This window comes from Peromyscus leucopus, chromosome 6, assembly GCF_004664715.2.
Source record: "Peromyscus leucopus breed LL Stock chromosome 6, UCI_PerLeu_2.1, whole genome shotgun sequence".
Lineage (NCBI taxonomy): Eukaryota > Metazoa > Chordata > Mammalia > Rodentia > Cricetidae > Peromyscus > Peromyscus leucopus.
This window is the reverse complement of record NC_051068.1, coordinates 107,575,492-107,599,198: the sequence shown is the minus strand read 5'-3', so window position 1 is coordinate 107,599,198 and position 23,707 is coordinate 107,575,492. Positions and strand designations below refer to the sequence as shown.

At 38.9% G+C, this 23,707-nt stretch overlaps 1 protein-coding gene across 1 annotated transcript in view; it reads right to left on the bottom strand.

Annotated features, from left to right (window-relative positions):
• Cenpe (centromere protein E) overlaps window positions 1-23,707 on the bottom strand; it is a 62,185-nt gene that overhangs the window by 28,187 nt on the left and 10,291 nt on the right. Inside the window, 22 exon segments of the mRNA XM_028857287.2 lie at window positions 10-168; window positions 2,402-2,674; window positions 3,663-3,806; window positions 3,930-4,061; window positions 4,063-4,206; window positions 5,924-6,082; window positions 7,136-7,339; window positions 8,663-8,818; window positions 8,933-9,205; window positions 9,332-9,646; window positions 11,592-11,746; window positions 12,036-12,192; window positions 12,274-12,396; window positions 13,003-13,122; window positions 13,332-13,406; window positions 14,371-14,538; window positions 16,283-16,371; window positions 17,146-17,317; window positions 19,275-19,433; window positions 20,511-20,630; window positions 22,111-22,240; window positions 23,161-23,248. Of these exon segments, the coding sequence (XP_028713120.1) occupies window positions 10-168; window positions 2,402-2,674; window positions 3,663-3,806; window positions 3,930-4,061; window positions 4,063-4,206; window positions 5,924-6,082; window positions 7,136-7,339; window positions 8,663-8,818; window positions 8,933-9,205; window positions 9,332-9,646; window positions 11,592-11,746; window positions 12,036-12,192; window positions 12,274-12,396; window positions 13,003-13,122; window positions 13,332-13,406; window positions 14,371-14,538; window positions 16,283-16,371; window positions 17,146-17,317; window positions 19,275-19,433; window positions 20,511-20,630; window positions 22,111-22,240; window positions 23,161-23,248 (3,515 nt within the window).

Below are 23,707 nucleotides of genomic sequence, written 5' to 3'. Positions count from 1 at the left end.
TCAATTTACCTTTCTCTCTAGTTCATCAGTGGCCGACTCTAGCTGTACACGAATACTTGACAGCTCAGTGTCCTTCTGGGAGAGGCTCACTCCTAGTGTGTCAATTTTTTTCTCTTGCTCTTTCAGGCAACAACGAGCAACGTTAAGTTCCTCTTCAGTTTCTAGATGCTTTAGTATTAGAGAAAATTCCAAGACATTTATGGAAATATAACCATTCTAGTATAACTGACTCCTTTTTGAAAAGATTTAGCAATAAGGAAAAGCAATACAGAGCAAAGAGGAAACTATCTTCGTTGCAACAGCCCTGGGATGCTGGGATGCCTGGAGAGCCTGCTGCAGGCACAGCAGTCCACCTGTCTCCTTTGACCAGTACAGTCCAATCACCAAGGTGCCGCGGTGGCAAGCGTGCAGCACTGGCAGCAACCACAGCTCAATAAGAGGGACACCACACCTGGTACTGGGAACCCAGCCAAGTACTCATGTCATGGCTCTTGGGAGGAGAACCTATAAACATCTTTTTACTAAGCCAGCATAATTCCTAGCTACATTCTAAATATTTGTCCTTTCCCCAAGTTGAGCATTTCTATTTCTTCTCTCAGTGAGGCTTGATGCCGACTCTCTGCCTCTGCTCCGCTCATCAGTTGTTCCACCTCACTCATTACTTCAGCAGTCTCACTGCCCTTTCCTCCCACAGTGAAGAACTGCTCCTGTTTGTAGAGCGCTTCTTGCATCTTAAGGGGATTCCAAGACAATACATTTGATAACTAAAGATAATTATAGAAGGAAGGAAATTAGTCATTTTCTTATGTAATGAAGATAGGATCCAAGGGCTCATTTACAGAGTAACTTTCTCCCATTCTCTAGGTAGTTAATATGATTTATTTAAGGACTCACTGTATTGTCAAGTATCCCATTAGACAAAGGCTAGAGATAAAATGGTTGAGCTTGTTTTTTTTTTTTTTTTTTCTTCTTCTTTTTTTTTTTTTTTCTTTTTTCTTTTTTTTTTCTTTCTTTCTTTCTATGATTCTTTCTGCCAGAATCATACTTTAGGGAGAAAAGACAGATACTATGCCAAATTTCACCAAACAGAAGAGATAGGCTACTTAGGGCATTAACACCAAGCATACTTACTATCATGGGTGATTAGAAAGGGCTTCCTAGAGGACAGAAAACTGAGAGGTGAGGGATGAAAACACGAGGTACACAAAGGTGTGTAAGTACTGCAGGTGGAGAAATGATCAGAGCAGTCAAAATTCCTGAGAAGTACAGAAGAGCATCCCAGGAAGGGAGGCTGCAGAAGGCTAGACACCGGCAGGCTCCCTGGTCCCGGGCCTCATGGGCCATGCAGTGGATTCTAGTTTTTAAAAAGGAACAGTAATATAGTGAACAAATTTAAGAAAGCATCACTTTGTCTCAGAATGGGAACTGTGTTGGACAAGTGTAAGAATGAATGTAAGGGGACGGGAGAGTTGGCTCAGTGGTTGAGAGCACTTGTTGAAAAGGACCTGGGTTCAATTCCCAGCCCCCACATGGAGGCTCATCACTTCCTTGGGCACCAGGCATGCATGTGGTAAACAGATGTACAAGCAGGCAAAACACACATACATATAAAATAATTAAATTAATCTAAAACAAAATGAATATAATGGTGATACTGTATAAGGGTATTGGTAATGTGGATAGAAAAATGGGAGGGTTTTAATGTAGGTTGGGCGCATGTGAGCGCGCGCGCGCACGCGCACACACACACACACACACACACACACACACACACACACACACACACCAAGATTTGGAAACTGTATTATAGAGTGAGTGAAGGGGAAGACAAAGAGCAGGATGGTTTCCAGGTTTCTAACAGAAGCAATGAAGAAGACGGTAATACCGTATAAGAGAAAAGGTTTGTTGACAATTTAATACATAATCTTCCTATTTGTCTCAGAATCCCAGAGTGCTGAGATTACATACAGTTGCCTAGCACCATGGATGGCATGGAGAAAGAAAGAAAATATTTCTTTCTGCTTTCCCTTTTCTGTGATTAAAACAATGGTTCTTCTAAGTCAATTCTGAATACTTAAGAACAAGGTGTTTGGACAGTTTCAATCATTTCTTTACATTCAGGAGCAATTTCTAATTACTCTGTTTCCTGTCACTCCATGATTAAGAAACATTTGCAGAAAGTTAGTAATAAAGTTTTTAAATGTGACACAAGCAACCCTTTTCTAAGAACTTAATTTTGATAAAAGACTAGTTTAGAAGGAAGAAAGAAACTCATTTTATCCAAGCAGAGTGGTACATATGCCTGTATCCTAGAACTGAGGAAGGGAAGGCAGGAGAATGAGTTCAAGACCAAGTCTGGTTACATGAGACTATCTCAAAACAAAACAAAGCAAAGACTCACTTTAGCCAAAGCTTTCCTGGCATCTTCTCTCAGCTGGGCACATTCGACATGAAGTGCTTCTAATGCCGTTTTCAGGTCGTCCCTCTCTTTAGTGAGACATCTGATCTCTTCCTGAAGTTTCTCAGTCAGCCCAAGTCTTTCTATGTTCTCTGGTGGCTCTGAATCCAATGTTCTGGAGTGTTCTTCCAATGGCTTCAGTTCATTCACTTTTCCTGGAATCTCTCTGACTTCTTTCACATTAGGAAGCAGCTCTTGTTCTTGGAGCTCTGGGATCTTTTGATATTCATAAAGCACAAGGTTACTATCTAGAGAATACATTTTTCCAATAGAAAAGGTCAGGAAATTTTACCCAGCAATGAATGTGACCTTGAATCTTAGAGTCTCCCTTGGATCAATAAGCCATTGTGCACTCACTGTCAATCCCTTTGATTCTATGTGATGTCTACTTTCAGTCTGCCATGCTTTCTTTTCATCTTAGACCCGAAGTTGAACCAATCTTTATATATTAGAATCATCACACTATTAACTCAGCCAGTTACAGACTTAATTTCTAGACTGGTACTCAAACTATAAGCAAAAAAGGAAATCATCTTAGGTGTTTAGGAACATTCCAATAAATGGATAGTCCCCATCTTTTGCTGAGTTCAAATAATATCTCCCAAGTTTTCTGTTTGTGCACACTGATTCCCTATTCACTCTAATAACTAGTGGAATGTAACTTTGTATATATTTCTATAGTCATTACATTAGAATTGAGGAACTGTTTAAACATGTATATCACTGACAAAAAGACCTGTTTTATTATATACTAGTTTCAATGCTTGGCAGAGAGCAGGTTGCCCAGTTATCCCAATGTCATCTTTTCCACAGAATTTACAATTCTTTGATGGTGTCTTATTCATTTGATTACTCATTTATCTACTACATTATTCCACTACAGATCAAGGATTTTACCCCTGTTATCACTGTTTCCTTTCGCTTCTTTGGTAAGACAGGATCTTACATAGATCAGACTATCCTTAAACTCTCTGTGGAGTCCAGGCTGGTCTTGAACTCCCAATTCTCCTGCTTCACCTCCCAAGTTCTGAGGTTATGGGTATGCACCAGCATACTTTCCCCATCATATCTGTAACCAACACTATGTCTGTCATAGTAGACAGTCAACAAATTCTTACCCAGTGAATATATCATAACTGCTTACTTATTTTCCTCCGAAGGAGGAAGGAAGACGTGGCCACGGACATGAGGAAAAATGACATACCTTTCCTTGCAGTTCGGCATCAGCCTTTTCCGTGTCCTGAGTGCTTGCTATTTCATCTTTCTCAGAAACGCTTCTTAGCTCATCGATGATTTCTTGGTGCTCTTTCAGATGTGTGTGAGCAATGTTTAGTTCTGTTTGTAGGCCCTTAGACAGTAAATGAAATGTAAACAATGTTACAGCCTTTGCTCAACACTGCCTCTCTTGCCAGATGACTGGGTTTCTAAAGAAACATTTAACAGATAAAGAAAAGGCTACAGCATTACTTACTGTAGCATATTCTTTAAGTTGTCTTTTTTCTATTTCAAATGATTCCTGCAATTCCTTTAGATCATTTCTTTCTTTGGTTATAGATTTTATCTTCTCACAATTATCATGAAGTTTCTGAGCCAACTCAAGTTTTCTCTGTTTCCATGCGTTCCAATGCCAATCCTTGGTTCTTAAATTCATTCTTTAAGCTCTCCATTTCAGTCATCTTTTCCTGCATCCTACTCACATCTTCTTGGGTACTAAGAAGTAGCTGCTGTTTTTCCTGGAGTTTCTGGTTCTTAGGAGGACAATTTTTTATAGTTATCATGTTGCAGATATTTTGCCAAATTTTTATGTAGTACCATTAACAGAACATTGTCTACATTAATGTAACCAGACAAGCAGCATTAAAAGTAAATTAGCCCTTAAAAACAATGTTGATGGTGGGTTTAACAGTTCAGAACCATCTAGAAACTGAGGATGTGAACTTGATTGGAAATGCGACTTTTACACATATAATTGTAAGCAATGAGACTAGATTCTTTTGGATTACAGTGGTCCTTCAAATCAATGACAGAGATGGTCACAGAGAAACCTGGAAAAGCAGATTTTGGAAAAATAGCATCAGAGACTGGAGTTCTGCAACCCAGGGCAGCTGGGAGCTATCAGATACTACTTAGAAGCAAAGAAGGCTTCTTTACTCAGCCATCCAAAGGAACGCCACTGACACTTCAACTTTTAAACCTAAGGACCAAGAACAGTGACAATGAAGCATGTGGAGGCCTACACCCTCAATCTCAGCACTGGGGAGGTAGAGGCTGGTGGATCTTGGTGAGTTTGGGGCCAGCCTGGGCTACATAGTGAGTTCAAGGACAGCCAGAGCTACTTAGAGAGACCCTGTCTCAACACACACACACACAAACCCACACACCCACACACAAAGAAAGAAAGAACAGTGACATAATGCATTTCTCATCTTGTAAGCCACTAACTTTATGGCAATTCTGGTATTACCTTGGAAACTTACAGAGGTTGATAAAGGTGAAATGAGAAAATAAAACTAAAAAGCCAATACTAAAATATACCAATACAGAACCATAATTCCCTGTGATACAAATAAATAATATACACATATAATTTGTTTATTTAGAGACAGTCTCATTCTGTGGCCCAGGTTGGCTTAGAACACAATATCAAGTCCAGGCTGATGTCAAATTTACAGCGAGCCTCCAAACTGTAGGGACTACAGGTATGAGTGACCACACCTAGCTTCTCATCATCTTTTACTTTTAACAGAATGGTTATGGGATGACCCAAATAAACTTAAGAGTACCCACTATTACCAGCTGTTGGTTTCATTTCTTAGGAGAATGAAAAGACCCAGGTTTTAAAGTAAATCCAATTATATGAAAGGGCTAAAAGAAGATAGAAAGCAAGCTCCCGAGAACAGTGGCACGAGTTACAGTTGTCATCAAGCAGTGGCGCTGCTCTCATCCTGAACAGAAGGGACTTCGAGTGTGTTTTAGAGTCACCGAGTCCCCTGTCACAGTCTCAGGTCTCACATGTCTTATAACAGCACTTCTCTTTACCAGTGAGTCAGAAACCTGTTAGCGTCCAAGATGGTGATAGTGAACAGTCTTACATTTCAAAGAAACTCCAACACAACTCCATATGGAGAGAACCTTTGTTTGTTGACTGATATATCTCAAGTACTCAGCAGGGTGTCTAATTCATGGTAGTACTCAATAAAGTTTGATGGATGACTATATTATATGATTAATTTGGACCATATAAGGCTGCCTGACTCTTACCTGAATATGTTACAATTATACAATCTTTGCAAGGAATGTTGATTAAGAATTCAATTCAGATTGAAACTTCATACTGTTAACATTGAGACTTCTCTCTTTTGAGATATTCACTATTCCTTAACTTAAGAGTAGAGGAAAAAGAATTTAGTAGTAAAATGTATGTGGTCGGGACAAACAGCCAGGAAGGCAGCATGGGAAGCTCACCTTTTCCTTTAACTCTCTCTCTACTTCTGCTAATCTCTCCCACGCCCTGGAGAGCTCCTCGCTCTTCTTGGTGGCTTCATCTTTCTCCCGTGCAGCTATCTCTTGCTGCCTTTTGAGTTCATCTCTAAGAAGTCTTAATTCTTCCTGGTTTTCAATAGTCTAGAGTTTAAAAAAAGTCCTAGATTAGCATTTATAGCATTTGTTTACCTTTATGAAATCAGGAAAACCCAGAAATTACTTTTGACTCAAAATGAAGAAATTGAAGTGATAATACATAGAAAAAGAAACTGTAAAGTGAAGTCAGGCTGCTTTCAGTGGCCAAAAGACTACAGTCACAGTTTTTTTCTTATACTTTATGACTTTGGATTCAAGCACTGTTAAATGACCAGTCAACTCAAAATGGTTCCCACTCTTTGCTGGCAGGATGTAGGCTACTTCATTATGAAGGCCACACAGCAGCAGGCCTCTACATGAAGGTCACCAAGACATAACAAGTCTACAGAGAACACACTTTGTGTTTGCATGCTAATTTTCATTCAGTTTGTTGATAAACCAGACAATTCTAAATACAGGAAATAGAAACAGCACGAAGTGTCAGGTTCTACTGGATCCACAGTGAATTTCCTAAATTATTAATTTTAACCCTACAGACTCTAGAGTCTTGTAACAGATTAAAAAAACACTGAGCCAGTATTACTGGCAAACATGAATGACTTAAAACAAAATTAAAAGCTACAATATTAAAGAGAAGCATTTAGGAAGCAATTTAAAAAATTACGTATAATACCAGCAAACTATAACACAACATTAAGAGAATAAATCATTAAGGATATTCAATGGCTAATTAGCTTATAAAAAATGTTCAATATCTTTTGTTAGGGAAAGGCAAAATAGGTACATTAGTAAAAGAATGGCTAAAGTTGAAAACATAAATAAAGTGTTGGTAAGGGGAAATTTGGAGCCACCAGAATTCTATTTGTTGACGGGAATGTAAAACGGTAGAGCTGATTTGAAAATCAATCTGGCAAATTATTATCAAGTTAACACATAACACCCAGTGGTTCTATTTAGTCAGAGACATTTGTCAAGAGTCATTCAACCTTACACTTCCATGACATATGTATTGCATATAGATTCTACCCGAATAAAGTTAGTAAAACCTAAAGTGAACAGATAGAAATGTACAGCCAACTGCAGAGAGCTAGATCCTACCATCTCGATATTTTCCTTTAGGTCCATCTTCAATTGTTCCCTTTCTGCAATAATACTCTCCAGGGTTTGCTGGAGGCCACTATTCTCCTGCAGTAGAGAGTGTATTTTCCTCTGTTCCTCGGTGACCTCATTATCGTTACTATCTGCAATCAATGTCGGGGTGTTTTCAGCAGGCAGACTCTGTTCTTCATCTGTGCCATCCACCTAAAATTTGAACACATTAAAGAAGAATTTAAGTCGTTAACAACTACTTTAATATTAGGGAAGTATCTATCCCTTGTATTTTGTATCAAGTACTAGTCTCTTATCAACCCAGAGTCTCCTCTAGAACCTTAGGAGCGCGGCATTATCCCTATCTCTATTTGGTAATTAGGGAACTTAAAGTCATTTATGCATTATGCAGAGAGCATACAGCCAGCTTTGGATGCAAGTGCTCTGCTCTAGTACTGGTATTTTTAGACCTGTTCACTGATAAGAGCTGCCTAGGAAGCTATACACATTGCAATTTTTGTGTACAATAGGTTAACCTGCCTCTGTGGACATTCATTTATTCAAACTGATTAGATAATTAAGACATATGCCTTTCCTGGCTACACATCCTCCTTAAACACTTTCTAAGTTATACAATGGTAGTATTCTGGTTATTTTATTTTATTTTTTGCTACAAAAAGAATACTGAGGACTTTGCTTCCCTGAGTGCTGATGGTTACAGTTGGAATAAGAAACAACAGACTTTGTATCAAAGTGGGAACCGTGGGCACTACGTCAAGGGCTGGTGCTGGAGGAAGGGGCTGAGCTACAGCATTCACCTTTCTTTGCTTCCTGACTGGGAATATGATGTGCCTAACCTCTCACTTCTGCTGCCTAAGTTCCCTGTCGTGGTGAATTATACCTTTGACACTGTGAGGCAAAATAAACCTTCCCTGAATTGCTTTTGTTAGAGATTTGGTCAGAGCAACAAGAAAGCAACGTATGTAAAACATGGGTTTTGGTGAAACCATGATTCCTGAGGCAGGTAAGTCAGTGCTGAGAAAACAACACATTTTGTTATGCTCTGTGACTCAGGGAGGAGTGGCCTGGCACCACCTTGAAGGAGAACCTAGGGTTAAAAAATAGGCTTCTGTAAAAAGTCTAAGCTTCCAGTATTTTTACCAGACACTTCATGATCTTGTCCCTGTTCAACTCATGTGTCACCTAGTCTCAAATTCTGTCTTCCTAGCCACTAAGAGGTTTGGAAAGTACTCTACAGCTTGCTGTGACCTCAGGGCTTTAGTATCAGCCATCTTTTGTCCTTGCATTCTTTTACTATCCTCATTTCTCAGTCTTTGCCCCCCATTTCCACCCATTGGTCGTGTACTTTCCTACTTATGTTCCTCTTGCTGCCACAGACCGCTGATGGGGAACTTGGGAGGAAAGGGCTTATTTCATCTCACAGGTTATGGTCTGTCACTGCAGGAAACCAAGGCAGTGTGTGCTGTTAAAGAAAAGCTTGTAGAAGCATCTGGAAAGTCAACCATTGTTCTTTACCTTCTGCTGAACTTCATCTCTACTTCCTCCTCTGTCCTTTATATGCAAATTCTCAGACACTTCCTCAGCAGCTTTCATTTTCAGCATGTTAATTGTTTCTTGGTGTTGTTTCAAAGACTCAAGAGCATTTAGTAACTGTTCTTGAGTATCTACATTCTTTGTAAGAGAAAAAGAAAACGATTTCCATTAGTATGTGAAGCACACTAACCTTATAGTTACTACTTGATCATATCTAACATGACTTCTGCAGTTCTAACAGTTGGTCCATACCATGTTCACAGTGTCCTGAATGTCACTTCGGAGTTGGTCTCTCTCCGTTTGTAGGCTTGCTTGGAGTTGCTTCAGGTCTTCCTTTTCTTGGGTTAAGGCTCTTACTTCTTCCAAGGTTTGCTGAAGCTTCTCAGTGAGCAGTGCCCTCTCCTTCTCTGCAGACTGCAGGCTGGAGTCTCTGCTTTCTAACTCTTCTCTCAGTTCCGCCATTTGATTTAACCTTTCTTGGCCCTCACTGGTTTTCTGCTGAAGCTCTTGAGTCTTCTGAGAAAGCTTTAAAGAGAAAGTGTGATACAGTGAAAGCAGAACGTTGTATCACACACAGAGACAGACACACGTGCACGCAGACGATACTCTGGAAACAGAAGCCTATTTCTCTTGTCGACAGTTTGTACCAACCTCGGCCTTCAAGGAATCCAAACTTAAACCAAGGTCTTCTGCTTCTTTAGAGAGAGTTCCTATTTCCTGCTTCATCCTCTCCTTCTCCTCCAAGAGCACTTCATATTTTTGCTCAAGTTCCATGTGAAGGGTTTTCAATGTTTGGCATGCCTCATCTCTGCTTTCGTAATTCAGCTGGGAAGCTGCAAGGTCATCTTTAGCGTTTCCAATTTCTTCAAGTAAACCTTGAATCCTACTGTCTCTATGAGCTACTTCAGAAAATAAGTTTTCTCTTTCTGCAGTTATTATACAGAGCTCTTCAGATTTCTCATGCAGCTATGGAAAAGAAGTAGAGATTTAGGGATGTTAGCAAAATATGTTGGATACCCTGAAGCAACTTTCTGAAAAAATTGTCAAGTTAGCAAAGATCTGACTGAGGAATGGTGGTTATTTTGATTTGCAGCGCTGAGGATGGAATGCAGAACCCAGTGCACACTGGGCAAACACGCAGTCTTTCAGCTCTGTCTACAGTAGAGGGCAATGTTCTTGTCATTAACTCTTCATTTAGCCATCTAAATCCATCTTAAATGCCTTTTTCATGATGTCTTTGGGCTCCAGGTAAAGAATAATGAAGGAGTCACATGGAGGAGTCGACAGAAACAGCTAACTGAGGCTTATCTGTTTCCTTAGCTAGCTAGCATCTGAAAGTAGTCTGTAATGTGACTGTGGCAGGCACTTCAGGTTTGCCTCAAAATTTGAAATCCCTGTCCCCTGACTAAAGTAATTTCTACATATTTAATCTATGGACAAACTATACTTTTAAGAATTATATATGAAGCATCATTTTAAATAATTATATAACCCACAATATATTTATGGGTAGTTCGATCACTGTGAAAGGAAAAGGAGAGAGCTAAACAGCCCACAAAAAGAAGGGCTAAAGCAGAGGTTAGCGACTGACCGGCTTAGGGGCACATCCATGTGGCTCAGCGACTAGCCTGACAGTTATTTTGGGGCCTGAAAACAGCACCTGCTGGTCTTTTCATGCACTGAGTGGTGAAGGGACTTATTGTTTACAGGACAGATAAGGTTTCCAAGTTCTTTAGCAAGATGTTTGCCATAAAGTATGTACTCAAATTCTTGGCCCTTTTATTCCTTTTTGAAAGATAGACAGACAGACAGAGAAGCTGATAGGTGAGTTTGCAGATGCCTTTACTGGGAAAATTTATAGTGGCTGCAAAAACTATCAGTGTTAACCTTGCTGTACTTTATTTTGAAAATTATTTTTTTTTTACATGTTTGGGTGTTTTGCTGTATGTATATATATCTGTGTACCATCTGAATGCAGTGTTCATGGAGGTCACAACAAGGTTTTAGATCCTCTTGGAACTGGAGTTAACAGGATAAGCTGTAATTTGCAATGTGGGTTCTGGGAATCAAACCTGGCTCCTTTGGGGGATTAGTCAGTGCTCATAACCAGTGAGCTCTCTCTCTCTAGCCCTTGCTATTTTTTAAATACAGAATTTTAAATTTAGTCTCTGAGAATTCCACACATACATACGGGATGTATTTAAATCACATTCAGCCCCCTACCAATTCCTCCTGGATTCCTCTAAATCCCCCTCCCAACTTTGTGTCCTCTTGTTTCGTAACTTTCTAAGTCCAACCAGTCACCTGGGCATATGCATGACTATGCAGCCACCTACTAGACCATGGTAAACCTACTAGGGACCAAAGTCCTGAAGAAAACTGTCTCTCCCTCCCCTAGTGGCCATCAATTGCTGGCAGCTTCAGGCAGCTATAGCTGCTTGAGGATAAGCACACAAGTCTTGTCAAATCTGGAAGATACTGTTTTGCCCTAAGCCCCTCTAATCACTGGCCCTTATAATCATTCCATCCCTTTGTTCTTGATGATCCCTGAGCCCTGGGAGGACATATAAAATACATGTCACAGACATTTGTTTTTTGCATTAAAGAAATTTGTTTTTGAGTCATAGTCTAAAATGATAGCCTAGGCTGGTCTAGAACTCCTAGTAACCCATCTCAGCCTCTTGAATGCTGGGATCATAGACATGAACTACCATTTCCAATACCTTCTCATTTCTATTCTTTTTTCTTCAACACAGTGACATGACCAGTACCAAGAAGTGGGCTAAACGTATGTGAACACATTTGAAGACCAAGCACAGCCGGTGGATTAGGTTACTGAGCGCTGTGAGAGCATGAGTCCTGTCTTCCCGTCACTCACTGAGTCACATGTTTACAGTGTCTCCTGTTTTACCTCTTTCCTCAGCGTTTCCACCTCAGAGGGTAAAGATTTCAACTCGGAGAGCAAGCTAACTTCTTTTTGCAAAGTTTCTTTTTCTTCAACTTCTTTATTCAGTTCTCTTTGGAGATCAGTAATCCTTTTCTCCAGTTCCAAATTTGACAGCAAACCTAGAAGTGTTTGATAAATTAGCCTATGTTGATATAAAAGTGATCTAATTTTTAACAGATTTTAAACCACCTCTCAAGTCATGTCCAGTGCATTTGAAAAATAATCTTAAGCCTTTATTATTGTGCCCATAGAAGTATTTATGAACATGGACATTAAAGACATTTAAACTGAATAGTAAATTCTTTTTAAAAAATAAGAGCTTAACAGGCACTTAATTTTGGAATGTACTTAATCCCTTTAGGTGAGTTCCCAGGGGCCAGTGTGCAGATATCTGAATTTGTATGGTACCTTTGCCGTCTACCAGGGCAGTGAGTTTTGATATTTCTTGAAAAGCAAACTGCAATTCCTTATCTAGATCAACCTGCATTTTCTTTTTTGCCTCCAGTTGGCGTTGATACACCTGAATGTCATTCTCCATTTGCTTACAAGAATCTGAAAGTTCATTCTGTTGGAAAAACATTGAAATTTTGATGACCCCATGCTGATCACTACAACTATGACATCATAAATTCTGAAAACTTCTTACGATTTTCTCCTTCAGCTTCAGATTTTCACTTCTAAGAAAGGCTGACTCTCTCTTGGCATCAAGGGCCACAGTGTCCATATCAGACAACGTTTGCATCACATGTTTCAGGTCTTCAGTGGGCTCCTAGACAGAGGAAAAAGGACCCAGGAGGTCCAGTTTTGGCAGATTTTGGAAACTACACTGGAGAACATACACACATGCATGTCATTCCTAGCTGATCAAAAAGGGTGAAGACAGGATAAAATTTCTGGCCACACTTTTTCTATATTATAACAGCTGGTCTAGAAGTACAAACTGGTTACTGTTTAACAAAAAACTTAAACCAGGTATGGTGGCACCCACCTTTAAATCCCAGAACTGGAGACAGAGGCAGGTGGATCTCTTGAGTTAAGAGGCCAACCTATCCAACATATCTAATTCAAGTCAGCCAGAGCTACACAGTGAAACCCTGTTTCAAACCAATCCCTCCACCCTCCCCACACTGGCACAGAGAAAAAAAACAAACAAACAAACTAAAATTATTGAAGCATTTACTTCAACTCTCTATTGGTAAAATGTTGATTACACTAATAGCTCATTAATCGAAAATTTATGCTATTAAATATATGTAAATTGGCTATGACCAAGCCTGGTACACAATTGGCTCAATATAACCATTTACTAGGATGATTATGATGATATACTAGAAATGCCAAGTCAATCACACAACAAAAGAAAACCCAATTTTACCGAAGAGTATGACAAGTCCATTTTCATCTTTTCTGACTTCTGGGCATCTTTGTATTTCTGCAGGTCCTTAATCTGATCCTCTTTTTCTTTAAGAAGCTCCACTTTTGAACTTAGTTCGTTCTAAAAGAATCAAAGAACACTGAAACTGAATTTAATAAATGATTTGAACTTAAAATGACAAAAGAACTTATATTTAAAAATTTAAATTGGTCAAAATTCACTAATATTTAAAATATAATTCCTCTATTTTCTGTAATCATGTTTAATTACAGGATACACATTTTTAAGTTGTAGTTATTTATCAAAGAAATACTAAGATAAATGTTTACCTCAAGATCTTGATTATATACTTCTGCATGTTTAACTAAATTCTTTAAGTTGGAAATTTCATGAATTAGTTGCATCTGTAAGAGCATGTGAACAGGAAACAGCAAACCAATTGTTAATAAAGCAAAAAAGAAAGAGAACCAAAAAAAGCATTCTTTACTGCTTCAGAAACACCATCTCAGAAGGGACTGAGAGTCTAACTGTAGTAGAGCACCTCATAAGCTAACAGTCCAGGAAAGGGGGTGGACAGTGGGCTCAGCAGTTCAGCTCAAGGTCGGTTCCAGCATCCCGTCAGGCACCTCCACCATCTGAGACCGCAGCGCTATAGGAACTGACGCCCCTGTGGGCACCTGCACTCACACATGTGCACACTCACACTTAAACACTGACGATCTTAAAACCCAAGAAGCACTACCCAAACAAACTCAAACCCACAAATCAAACAAATGAGGAAAAGAATCGCAGCACGTTTTCATGCTCTACAATTACATACTTTGACATGATTTGAAGCTGGGTTGGTTTGGGTTAGGACCACTTCACGTAGAAACTTTAAGCTATTTATTATTACTGCTGTTGAGAACCTACGTGGGTGTGGGATTATCAACTCTTTGTTCAACTATTCTCAGGAAAACACTGAAAATGATGCTACTGCTTTATGTTATTCAACTACCTGAAAGGATAAAGGAGAAGCATTTGTCTTAATGTCGTTTATCAAAGTTTGTGCACCTTTGAATTTTTGACTGCCAGAAACTTTTATAGTAAGCCACAAGAGACCAAAACCAGCCCAAACAACCAAACAGAGCCACTTTGTGGAAAGACAAAGCCACTAAACCCTTCAAGATATTTCCATTTGTTCCCCTGCACAAGTATAATGGAAAACAAATATGGCTACATTGATTACCTCTTGGTGAAATTTTCTAAGTTGTGTACACATACGAAAAACATCAATACCCCAATCTCAGAAATAAATGTCTTCATGAGAATGACACTGTTGTTGAACGTGTTGTTTTCATTAAAGTTCATTATTTCTATTTCTCTTACCTCTTGATCTTTCTCTGCTTTTCTTTCTAGCGCCTCAAATTCTTCTAAGTCATTTTTTTCCTTTAATTTCAATTTCAGTTCTTCATTTTCTCTTCTTAGCTGCTCATAGTCTAGTACTAGGTCATCATATTGAGCATGAACTGAGCTCAACTCACTTTCTAAGTTTTCCTATTATAAACAGAAATAAATTTTCCAGTCAGAAAATTCAGATCCACTTAATTGCTTAGCTAACTAAAATGTAGATCAAATGAATGATCAATTCAACTCTGAATCAGTTGACACAGGCTGTTCTCTTCTTTAATCTGACATTTGCATAACCTTGCTAACTTGAAACAGGAATAGGTTATTTGAAGATCATAAAAATAAGTAACGTCTGTCTGTTCCAGACAGGGAAACACCCACTGTGAAAACAGAAAACACCGAAGCCCACTGACCATGTCACTGACTCCGTGACACCACTGATCATTTAACTGCTCGTCCGACCCACTCCTGAGAGGGCTTGGAAAGGAAACAGAAGTGGGATGGACTGACCTCTATGCTGCTAACGGTTCCCATGTTTTACCATATCATCCTGGGAGAAGCAAATTTCTATTTTCTATGCTACTTTGGAAAAAACTATGATGGAGGAAGAAAAAAAGCTTAACATAGGATTTTAAGTTATTTAGTTTTGTTATTTTTGGGAGTCTTTAAAATTTAAAAGTGTCTGAGTGTTTTGCCAGCATGTTTATAAATTTTATGTTGCACACTGTCTGTGGAGGTCAGAAAGGGAGTTGGATCCCCTGGAACTAGAGTTACAGACAGTTGTGAACTGCCATGTGGGTGCTGGGAATTCCAGGTCCTCTGGAAGAGCAGTCAGTGCTCTTAACCATTGAGCCGTCTCACCAGACCTCTGTTTATTTTTAAAAAACAAATTCTAGAATATGTGCAGAACACTTTGCCTTAATAGCCATCAATTAGTAGTGCCCAGAATTGCAGGGAGCACTGTGGATGTTTCCAAGCTAAAAACAAAGTTTCCTGATTATACATTTAGACAACTTTAGTATATACTCGAGACTCTGGGCTTTTTTTTTTTTGAGACAGGGTTTCCCTGTATAACAGTCCTGGCTATCCTGGGACTCATTCTGTAGACCAGGCTGGTCTTCAGCTCACAGAGATCCACCTGCCTCTGCCTCCCAAGTGCTGAGATTAAAGGCGTGCGCCACCACCGCGACTCATTTTTAAATCAGTTGTTTACCCTCAAGGGATTTCTCAAATCAAAATATAAAACTTAAACTATCACAGATCCTCAGATTTGTTAGTAAGAGCTGTAAGCAGGCTTCTATTACATCAGCACATACTTGTTTTACAGAATGTTTAGTCTATCTAAGTATCTCTATCTAGCAGAGATATAAAATGAGAGATGGCTCAGGGTTAAGAGCACTGACTGCTCTTCCAGAGGTCCTGAGTTCAATTCCCAGCAACCACATGGTGGCTCACTACCATGAGATCTGGTGCCCTCTTCTGGCCTGCAGACATACATGCAGGCAGAACACTGTATGTATAATAAATAAATAAATATTAAAAAAAAATAAAATGAGAACAGTCTTCCCTATAATCAGGCTTGTCTCTGATATTAAGTCAGGCAGGGTTATAAACCCATCAAGAGAGGGCTCAGCAGTAAGAACACTTGCAAGGCTTCCAGTGACTCCGGTTCTGCTCCCAATACCCATAGGGCAGCTTCAAAACACCTGTAGTTCTGATTTCAGGGGATCTGATGTCCGCTGCTGACTCTGCAGGCACCAGACACGCAGTGGTGTGTGCACGCATGCACACATGCAAAACATGCATACACACGAAATAAAAATCTTAAGAAAAACAAAACAAAAGGAAAAACAAATCGTAAAGACAGATGCTCTATTGAATACTTAGTTACCTCGCTTAGCAGCTTTGTTGCTGAATTCCACTCTACCTCAGGCAATGGATCAAGTGTGTTACTGAATGCATCAGACTCAAACGACAGTGCTGTAAGTAGAAAAAAAAAAGATGCATGTTATAAACATTTAGTATAAGTTATGCTAAACATAAAAATGAGATTAATAAAGAATTCTGACTAGATGTAAGTTCAAATTAACTTATACTGCCAAGTGCATGTCAATAATAGATATGATCACTGATCATATTATTGTATGAATTAAAGCTGGCTGGAATTTGTGATAAAATAAACATCTTTGAAACAATACAGATAAAAACAACAAATTCTGCATCTGAGAGTTGATCAGTGTCAGTAGATTAAAATGTCCCTAAAGATGATTATAATGCTGGAGACATAGTTTTGAAACGCAGTCCTATAGAAATGATATAAATGACACACCCTGAATAGAATAGAAAGAATGAAACTAGAATAAGTTTAGTGGGATGTTATGGGAAGACTGTACCATTTTAGCTGAACATTAGAGCAAAAACTAAGTCACGCACCTGACTTATATGCTCCAACTATACTATACTGTTCTGTTTGTGACAGGGTCTTACCATAACCCAGTCTAGCTCTGAATTCCTGGCAATCCTCGTGCCTTAGTATCTCAAGTGTTGGTATTATAAACACAAGCCACTGCACTTGATTTACATTTCATCTAAATCTTAAGAGATTTGGAATCAACAGATTTTCACAAATGTTCACTATTTAATCATATCTGAACTATACATACTTTACTTAACCATATTTCTCATATTAGCCAAGTTAGTGTCTATGGAGACACATTTATAATCCAACGGAGCTCCACTTGGAGAAGTACTCACATTCATCATTCTCTCCCAATCTCATCAGAGAGTTTTCTCTCAAAAGAGTCACAGAAGTTTTGCGTGCTCTTGTTGTTACGTTTGTTGGGACTTGAAATTCATTGACATAGTTTGAATTCTTCATTTTGTTAATTTTGCCATAGCACCAAGTAACTCTTCGCTTCTTTTTAACCTTGAAAACCAAGAACAAAAGAAATCAAAATTATTCCATACAGACTCAAACTCAGACAAAATAAAACAAGGAAGCTACTTCTTATTTTTTATTTATGTAAACACCATGGTAGAATTCCTAGGTCTGTTTTACTTTAGGACTTTAAGAAAACACACTGAGCTCCGTGGTAAGCACATGTTTACCCTGCACAAAGCCCTGGGTTAAATCTCAAGAACCAAGAGAGAAATGTATAATTGACTTTTGTCAATTATAGGATCAAGTGCTGACTCTAGAATCAAGTATCTCTCTTTTCTCCTTCCTAAGCCCTTCCTCCTCTGTCCATCCAACAGTCTACCCTGACTCACTGTGAAGCAGTTTTCGTCCTCACCACATAACTAAAGACGCTCTTGCAAATAAGTCAAGGCTTCACTGTATCCATAGGCAAGGAACAAACCCCAAAACATCAAAGTCCTATTTAGTTTCTCTCTCAATTCCTCCCCAATTTGTCTAATTTGCTCCCTTTCCAGGGTCATAATTCCCCCAGAGATGCAACTTACCTCATGCAGACAGTAGCTATACCCTTCTGAACCTCAATGTTGATGTCACATAAGGCTCTGTTGTCCTTAGCATAATGCCACACTCACATTCCTCAATGTGCTTCAATATGCCCTGGCCACTGTGCATTTTAAGTTCAAAGTATGTTTACCAAGCATTTGCAAAACTCCTACACCTTTGATAACGTAGGTTATTTCTTGAAGCATCTTCCATTGAGCTATTTCCTATTCATTGCTTACCTATACATCAACCAATACTTCTTCAATGTCTGCACATCTGCTAGTGACTTACACAATAGCCTACTGGTAATTACACCGAAGACTCACATTAGGATTTTCTGCATGGAAAGGACTGTTACACACATTCATGAGACTGGACATCAAGCTATCCTTCAGGTAACTATCCTTCAATAGTTAGTAACTGATGGAACTGAGATTAGAGTTCAGTTGGTCTGGCTTTGAAGGATACCCTAACCAAAATACTCCAGCATGTCTACTGGACAAACAGAAACCTATTCCAGGAAAAACAAAAAGGACACCTGCTGGAAGGCAGGATTTTGATCCCTACACTGATTTATAATGTCAATAGGTTTTCCTGAGTTAACATTACTATTAATTAAGTAGAAGATACTTTCATAAACCCTAGTGATCTTAGTTCCTAATCATCTTATAAATTTCATTAGACTTCACTAAGAATCATAGTTCAGATAGTCTTTACCAACACCCTAGACTTTTTGAATTAGTATCTATAGTGGTATTTTATTTGTACTGAAATGTGATTTTAATTGTATGTTAAAAAATAAAGTTGCCCAGGGGTCAGAGCTATTAGAGCCCTAACAAGAGTGTGGTGGTGGTGGTGGTGGTGGTGGTGGTGGTGGTGGTGGTGGCACACGCCTTTAATCCCAGCACTTGGTAGACAGAGCTAGGTAGATCTCTGTGTGTTCAAGGATACAGCCAGCATTAGAGACACATGCCTTTAATCTCAATACCATAGAAGACCTGGAGGCTGTACAAACAGGCAGTGACGAGGCAGTCATGTGTTTGGGTTTATAACCAATGAGAAAGCAGAACAAAAAGACTATATAAAGACAAACACACAGGAAGTAGCTCTTTTTCGGAGAGGTAGGACCACCGCAGGAGGAAGGGTAAGGTTTTAGCTCTGAGCTCTGACTTCTTAGCTTTCTTCTTTACATTGGTTCTGTGTTTCTTATTTAATAAGGTCGGTTGGTTACATCTACAAGTATCTCTTCACATGAGAACTGGGGAAGAGGTTAATTATAACTCACTTTTTAGGTAGAGATGATAAATGGCAAACACACAGAATGCTCTAGATCTCTTAAAGATTCCGTATCAAAGGATAAAAAAATATTAATCTTAAGCACACAGAAAGGTCTATTCTGTTTTCTGCCATCTTGCAAACCTACCTTCAGCTCCTGCTGCAATGCAATAGAAGACGACGTCACCAGCATCCGCTTCAGGTTCTGGATTTTCTCATCCTGCACTTTCTGAAGCAAGTCTTTTTCATCCAGGAGCTGGGCCAGTTGATCCTTTTCCATTTCCTGTGCCCGAGTCTTTGTATTTACCTAAGAAATATTGGGTTATGTTAACTGTAAACGTAGCAAAACTGAGTCCTTGGAAGTAGCTTCAACAACAGAAAATTACATTTGCATGCAATCTATGAGAACTTTAATTTTATTAAAGTAAGATATTGTCTATATGCAGAAACCCAACATGTAGCTATCATAACCAATAGTTACTTAAACTTAAGAGATAAAATACATGCATTTCTTCTCATTAGGATACTATATATCATGTTAGGATAGTGTTGTTAATTCTATTAATTGTCTATGAAGATATGAATAGGTAGGGAAGTCATGGAAGCTGAAATATGAAAAGTGACTGTAACAGTAGAGATGTTCTTGATATTTTATTTCATTTGACATTTTAACTCATTTTAAAAAATCACTAAAATGAAAGGTTTTTACAAGATATGGGAACATGATGATAAAAAACAAAGAGGCTGACTATTATTCTATGCTTAGAGGGCTAGCTATTAACCTCAAAGTGGAGGGACATTCAGGAGAATGTGAAAATACAGAAGGTAGCTTTAGGTCACCATACAATCCACATACAAAGATACATGGTCTCTTAACATAGCTCAATTTCAAGAAACTCCACTAATTTCAAGAAACGCCCCCTCCTTCTGTTTTTGTTTTTTGAGACAGATGTAGTCTAGGTTGGTCCAGAAATGGCTACACAGCAAAGGATGATCCTGAACTCCTGGACTCCAAGGAACTAGTATTATAGGCATCCAGCACCAGGCTTGGTTTTCTGAAGTGCTTTGTACACAGCAGGCAATCATCCTATTGACTTAACGACATCTCCAACAGTCAGAAACAAGGTATTTCAGTTTATAGTAAATTTCTTTTGTTGTTGCTGAAGACAGACCCAGGGCCTTATACATTCCAGGCAGCACTCTACCACTGAGTTCCATCACAATTACTGAATTTTTATGAATTGAATTATTTTAAGTTAAAAATCTGTTTGTTTTAAAATTAAGTTGTAGCAATTCAGATATTCATAAATTTATAGTCTCTTAGGCAGATCTCCATCATTCCATATTGGCTGTTAGTCTGTCATCCGAATAAAATCATACATACCTCCTCTAGTTGTTTTTTAAGGTCCACTATTTCTTTTCTGTATCTTTTCAAGAGAGCTTCATCATTTGACACCTCATTAACATAGGGAGTATTCTTCATGTATTTAGCAGTGCTAGCAAACTGGGACAAAACATCAAAGTATAAGATATTCAATATTTAAAATAATTCCAATAATAACACTTGTTTCTTGCAATCAACTTTTTTTTTTTAAAAATAAAATAAAATAAAAAACAACAACAAAAACCCACAGTACTTTTGGCTGAAAGTATTTGCCCTTCTTTTATCTTTTTCTATTTTTTTTGGGGGGAGTGGAGAGTGATGTGCGTGTGATGTGTTCATATACGTGTGTGCATATGGAGGACAGGGGTTAGAGATCTTCATCGATTGCTCCACCTTCTTTACTGAGGCAGGGTTCCTTAGTGAACCTGGAGCGCGTGGATTTGGCTAGTGCAGCCGGGCAGCTTGTCCTGGGATCCCTTGTCTTTGTTTCCTGAGTGCAGGGACTGCAGGAGAGGTGCTATGCCTGCCCAGTTTGGATGCTGGGATCTGAACTCTGGTCCTCACACTGGTGAAGAGAGGGCTTTGTCCAGTGAGCCATCTCTCCAGTTCCCAGGACTCCATCAGGCAATCATGTTGGAAGCCAAGTCTCATTTACTTTATAAACGGTGTGAGGCCGGCAGTACCTTGAGCCAGTACTCAACAGCTACAATTCTTTCCTTTTCTACACAGGATCTTGTTACATGGCTCAGACTGGCCTGAGACTAGATAGGTAACCAAGCTAGCCTCAAACTCAGAGGAACCATCTTGTTTCTGCTTCCTAGAAGCTAGAATTAGAGGCATACCTCATTACATCTGGCTTAATTTGTTTTCCATTTTAGAGAGTGTTTTGTTTCCCAGGCCGGTCCATCTGCCTCAGCTTCCTAAACACTGGGATTTGAGGCATGTGCCACCATGCCCAACTGTGAAGTCTTGAAGCATTTTTCCCCCAGTGGGGAAAACTCAGGGTCTGCGTAAGCTCTGCAAGCATTCTTCTCAGAGCTACATCCATCACCCCCTCAACAGCTAAGCGATGGTATGTGACTATCTTAAAGAGATCATTAACAGCACTGGATCCCTCACCTAGAAAGCTACTATATTAATTGTTTTCCAATTTTCCTTTTCATTTCCTTTCTTCTTAAATAGAAAATGTAGGTCTGCAGCTTATATGCAGCCAATTGTTAGGAGAAATTCACTAAATGTCTGGTCACACACATATATATTTTTGGATTACTATTTGTGGCAGGTAGCACTAGTTTTTCATTTACAAACCTCACATAAAACTTCCAGTTACCATGTATCAATAGAAAAAAAGTGAGTTAAAGAAAATATCAAGTCATTTCAGTTAAAAGTATCGGGTGTGCCCAAAACTATAGAGGTGGAATACAAATATTAAAGCCTGGGAAAACTAAATTAAGGAATGTTAATTTAATTGCTAGACTGTACATCAATTTTACAACAGGTATTTTGTCAATGGAAGAAAAATGACTTGTCATTTTGGTAGATCAAGTTTTCTGCAAGTTGGTCATTCCCTACAGTGCAGTCAGAGGAAAATGAAACTCACCTGGAGAGTGGTCAGGGTTTCATCAAGGGATACTGGAGTGATTGTGCAGATGATACGTGTTTTCGCATTTCCTCCCAAGGAATTCTGAAGAATTCGTGTTAATTTGCTATCTCGGTAATTTATGAAACCACTTCTCAGGAAACAAGTGTGGAAAGAAAAAGGTTGAGAAGGTACTATAAATGTTTTCCTTTAAAAAATGAATAGTCATCATTTTATAAACTAAGTTCTTACAGTTTGTGTAAGGCAGATCAAACTGCTAATCAAAACTACTTAAGGTAGAAAATAAACTCAGGAGGTTAGAGTCCTATGTATAAGAAGCTATGCTCATAAATTAGGCATGTGTATTAAAATCCCACAATGAAGCACATTATTATAGATACTTAAAGTATGCTAATAAAAACCAAACAACCGAAAAAAGACTCTGCAGGCTGGTGAGATGGCTCAGTGGGTAGCGGCCGTGTGCAATGTTCTGAAAACCAAAATCAGACCTGGGTTCCACTGGCGACAGGAGAGAAATGATTCTTAAGAGCTGTCCTCTCACTATCAGTTGTGTTTGCAAAATCAAAAAAATAGAACAAAACCGTAAGAAAAAGCTCTCTAAGCAAACAGCTCAGGTTAGGATCTCAACACAGTGTAGCTGGCAGACAATGCTGGAGGCGGGGATGGGAATCCTGTAGGCTCTAATCCAGGTAGTGTGCATGGCATCAGCCATGAATGGGCCTGGAGAAGGGAGTTAAGGGAGGCGCAGGCTAAACCACCTCGGGCTCCCGCACGATTAAGAGCAGATAAAAATGCTAAACTGTACAAAGGAACATCACAGATTCGTAAGTGAGGAAACATCCACTACCTTGCACGCCACATGTGCACTGAAATCTGTAAATATGTCCAATTATCACATCTCAAATAAACACACATGCTTAAAAAGCCAGCTCACAGAAACCCAAAATCTTTAAACAGTGCAGAAGAAATCGATACACTTGATTATGACTAAAGCATTATAGTTTTCCATATAATAAAAACCACAAGAAATAAGTATAAAATAAAACTTACCCAACTTGTCCATCACTAAGTTTCTTAATCACTTGTCCCAAAATAAACAAACTCCGATTTATATTACAGCCTTCCTTGAGTCGCACACCTGAGTTAAACAAATGTAAAAATTAACTTCTGTACTAAATAAAGTGCTTGCTGTAAGTTGTAAGTCAGACGTGAAAGGGTCAGATGCTAAAATCCATGCTGTGGTTCAACCTGAGCTCACTTTCAACACTAAGAGGTCTCTTTCTAGTCTGCTTACAGATGAAGTCAAACAGAAACGTCACCACTGAGAGAAAACAACATCAAGAAAACAGGACTAAGGGGAAAAATGCCTGCTTCCCAAGGTCCTCTGACTTCTCAGTTCAATCTTTTTATAAACCTTTAAATAAAGGTGATCATGGACTTCCAACCAAATGTCAGCAATTTTTACTTTTAAACTGTTAATATGCAATATGCTTACACGATTCAAAAAGTTAAAAGGAAACATGCAAACCTTGGAAAGGCACATGCCCACTTTCCCCTATTCAGACAGCTCCTGTTCCTCACTAGAGAACCAGGATTG